General features: G+C 39.5%; 1 protein-coding gene across 1 annotated transcript in view; it reads right to left on the reverse strand.

Annotated features, from left to right (window-relative positions):
- Window positions 1–1,515, reverse strand: part of LOC311103656 (TOM1-like protein 2) — a 57,212-nt gene extending 55,697 nt beyond the window's left edge. The window contains exon 1 of the mRNA XM_084145267.1: window positions 1,444–1,515. Coding sequence (XP_084001393.1) covers window positions 1,444–1,495 — 52 coding nt within the window. The 5' untranslated portion in view covers window positions 1,496–1,515. The remainder of the gene's footprint in view (window positions 1–1,443) is intronic.
- Window positions 1,516–2,320: the final 805 nt, after the last annotated feature.

Here is a 2,320-nt window from a genome sequence, read left to right on the forward strand (position 1 = left end):
GCATGCCCTATAAGGCCTAAGTATGAACCTAGCTCTGGTCCAGGGTGTTATGTGTGGCTTACTGACGCTCACCCGCACGTAAAGCCCTGGACCAGAGCTACTATGAACCATACAGGGTGTAAAATAAAAGCCAGAAGGTAGTAACAGGTTAGGCTACTCAAAATGCCACTTCCATTAGGTCTTGGGCTAATCAGGAACACAGAATAGCTTCTAACATGTTTATTTTCTTAGGCCTTTAATGCCCATAAACACTTGCCAGTATTTCAGTCCAAATAAGCACTGTTGAAGCTCCTCGTCCCAATGACAGAGCAGGAAACTGCCCGGAAAAAGCTGCTTCTTTAGGAGCTGCAGGAGGGAGGGCACTGAGGGGAAGGGGGAACTTTGAGGGAAGCCACATGGGGATGTCGACTAGCTTCCTCATTACAATCACAACTGACCAAACTACTACCCTAACAACGGGCCCCTGGAAAAAAAAATAGGGCACTATTTATGTTTATTGGCATAATCAAGGTCAGCTGTGTTTGTGTAATCGCAGAAAAGCTGGCAAACATAGCCACCTGGCCTGTGGTTTTGACAATGCAAGTCTATCTTCTCGTAATAGAAGTAAGGCCCTACGTGAACTGTGAAGCTGCAGTGTTACTGACAATGAATCATCTTTGAAGGGTGTTTTGCTAATGTGTCATCAGTATTTGTGAGAAAGCCCATTGTGATTTGTCTGCACTTTCCAGCATAGTTAAAGGTCAAAATGACGTATCTTCCCGTTTATCCCCTTCCATAATCAATTTCATGACTGTACCACTGAGTGTGTGTACGAGTTTACACAATACAGACCAACTGTTCGAATGTGAATTAATTAATTCGTTTAAAAACACTTGTCAGTGTCATGTAAGGAAAACACTAATTGGCAAATGAGACAGCACATTGATGAACAATTTCAATTGAAAAACTGTTACCCAGCTGTTGTATCATTGCGTTTCAAAACAAAGGAGAATCCAGTAGAAAACACCCTCGTGAAATCATTTCGCTATATTTGGAACAAATGTGTACTTTCAGGAAATGTGCTACCCTGATTCCAGTTAGCTTAGCGAACTGTAATCCACAGTTTATCTAGCTAGTTTATACCATCAATGATCTGGATATTCAGAATCAATTCACTCAAACAACAACAACAACAGTTTGATAGTACAGATTGTAGGGAAAGGTTTAAAGTTATTTTCCCAAACAATAATACTTTATTTTTATACATGGGTTAGCCGCGAACCGATATATTTATAAACGTTCTATGTGTAGCTGGCCGATGATGCTACAGCTAGGTGGCTAGCTAGCTTAGCTCGCCACTGGTGCTTCTGAATGCCGTACAATAACAAATGTAAGTCAACATTCAAACCTTACATTATGACTTTATAAAACCTGATTAAACAGCATCCATAGCTGGTAACTTACCAATGCACTGGCCCACAGGAGTGCTGTACGGATTGCCCAGTAAGAACTCCATCTTTATGACAACAAACAATAAGCACCGAATGACAGCGGCTGGAAGAGAGGCGCATTATCTGCAAGTCCCTCCCACTGAGCAACCACATTGGAAGATACAACTGAGATATCAATCTGTATGGCTGTGTTTATTGTCGATCAAAATTAGCAGCTATTCAGGGTATGTTCACCACCAACACTAGAGATAGCTATCTATGCACAAGATCCAAGCTGGATGTGATCGATTTTAACGTTATTGTTCATGTTATTTAATATAAAAAAATAAAGTATTATTGTTTGGGAAAATTACTTTAAACCTTTCCCTACAATCTGTACTATCAAACTATTGTTGTTGTTTGAGTGAATTGATTCTGAATATCCAGATCATTTCTAACGTACTGCACTTGATGGGATAAACTAGCTAGATAAACTGTGGATTACATGGCATCATTCAGGAAATCCTGACCAATACGGCTCTGATCCTGACTAAAAGAGATTCTAATAATTGTAATTAAGTACATAATATTCACAAAGAAACCTCACAGTAATGCTTTATGCTTACATTGGTTTGCATAGTGCATAGTGCATATCGCAACTGTATCCTCTGTGAAACTGTTTAAAACTGTTCAGCTATAAACATTTCGGTGTTGAATGTAGCCTAGTTCTGCTGCCTAGTTGCTAAGCAACAGTATACATATTCGAGCAGCAGACGTGGGTTTGAAAAGTACAAGGCTGATAACATACATTTATTTTCAAATTACTTTGTTGTTTGGTTTTCTTGTGGTCTCTCAAAACAGCAGCTTGTGAGAGAAAGCAATCTGATACCTTTTTCATTTAGCAGAAATTA

Source organism: Coregonus lavaretus (genome assembly GCF_964263955.1).
Source record: "Coregonus lavaretus genome assembly, chromosome: 28".
Lineage (NCBI taxonomy): Eukaryota > Metazoa > Chordata > Actinopteri > Salmoniformes > Salmonidae > Coregonus > Coregonus lavaretus.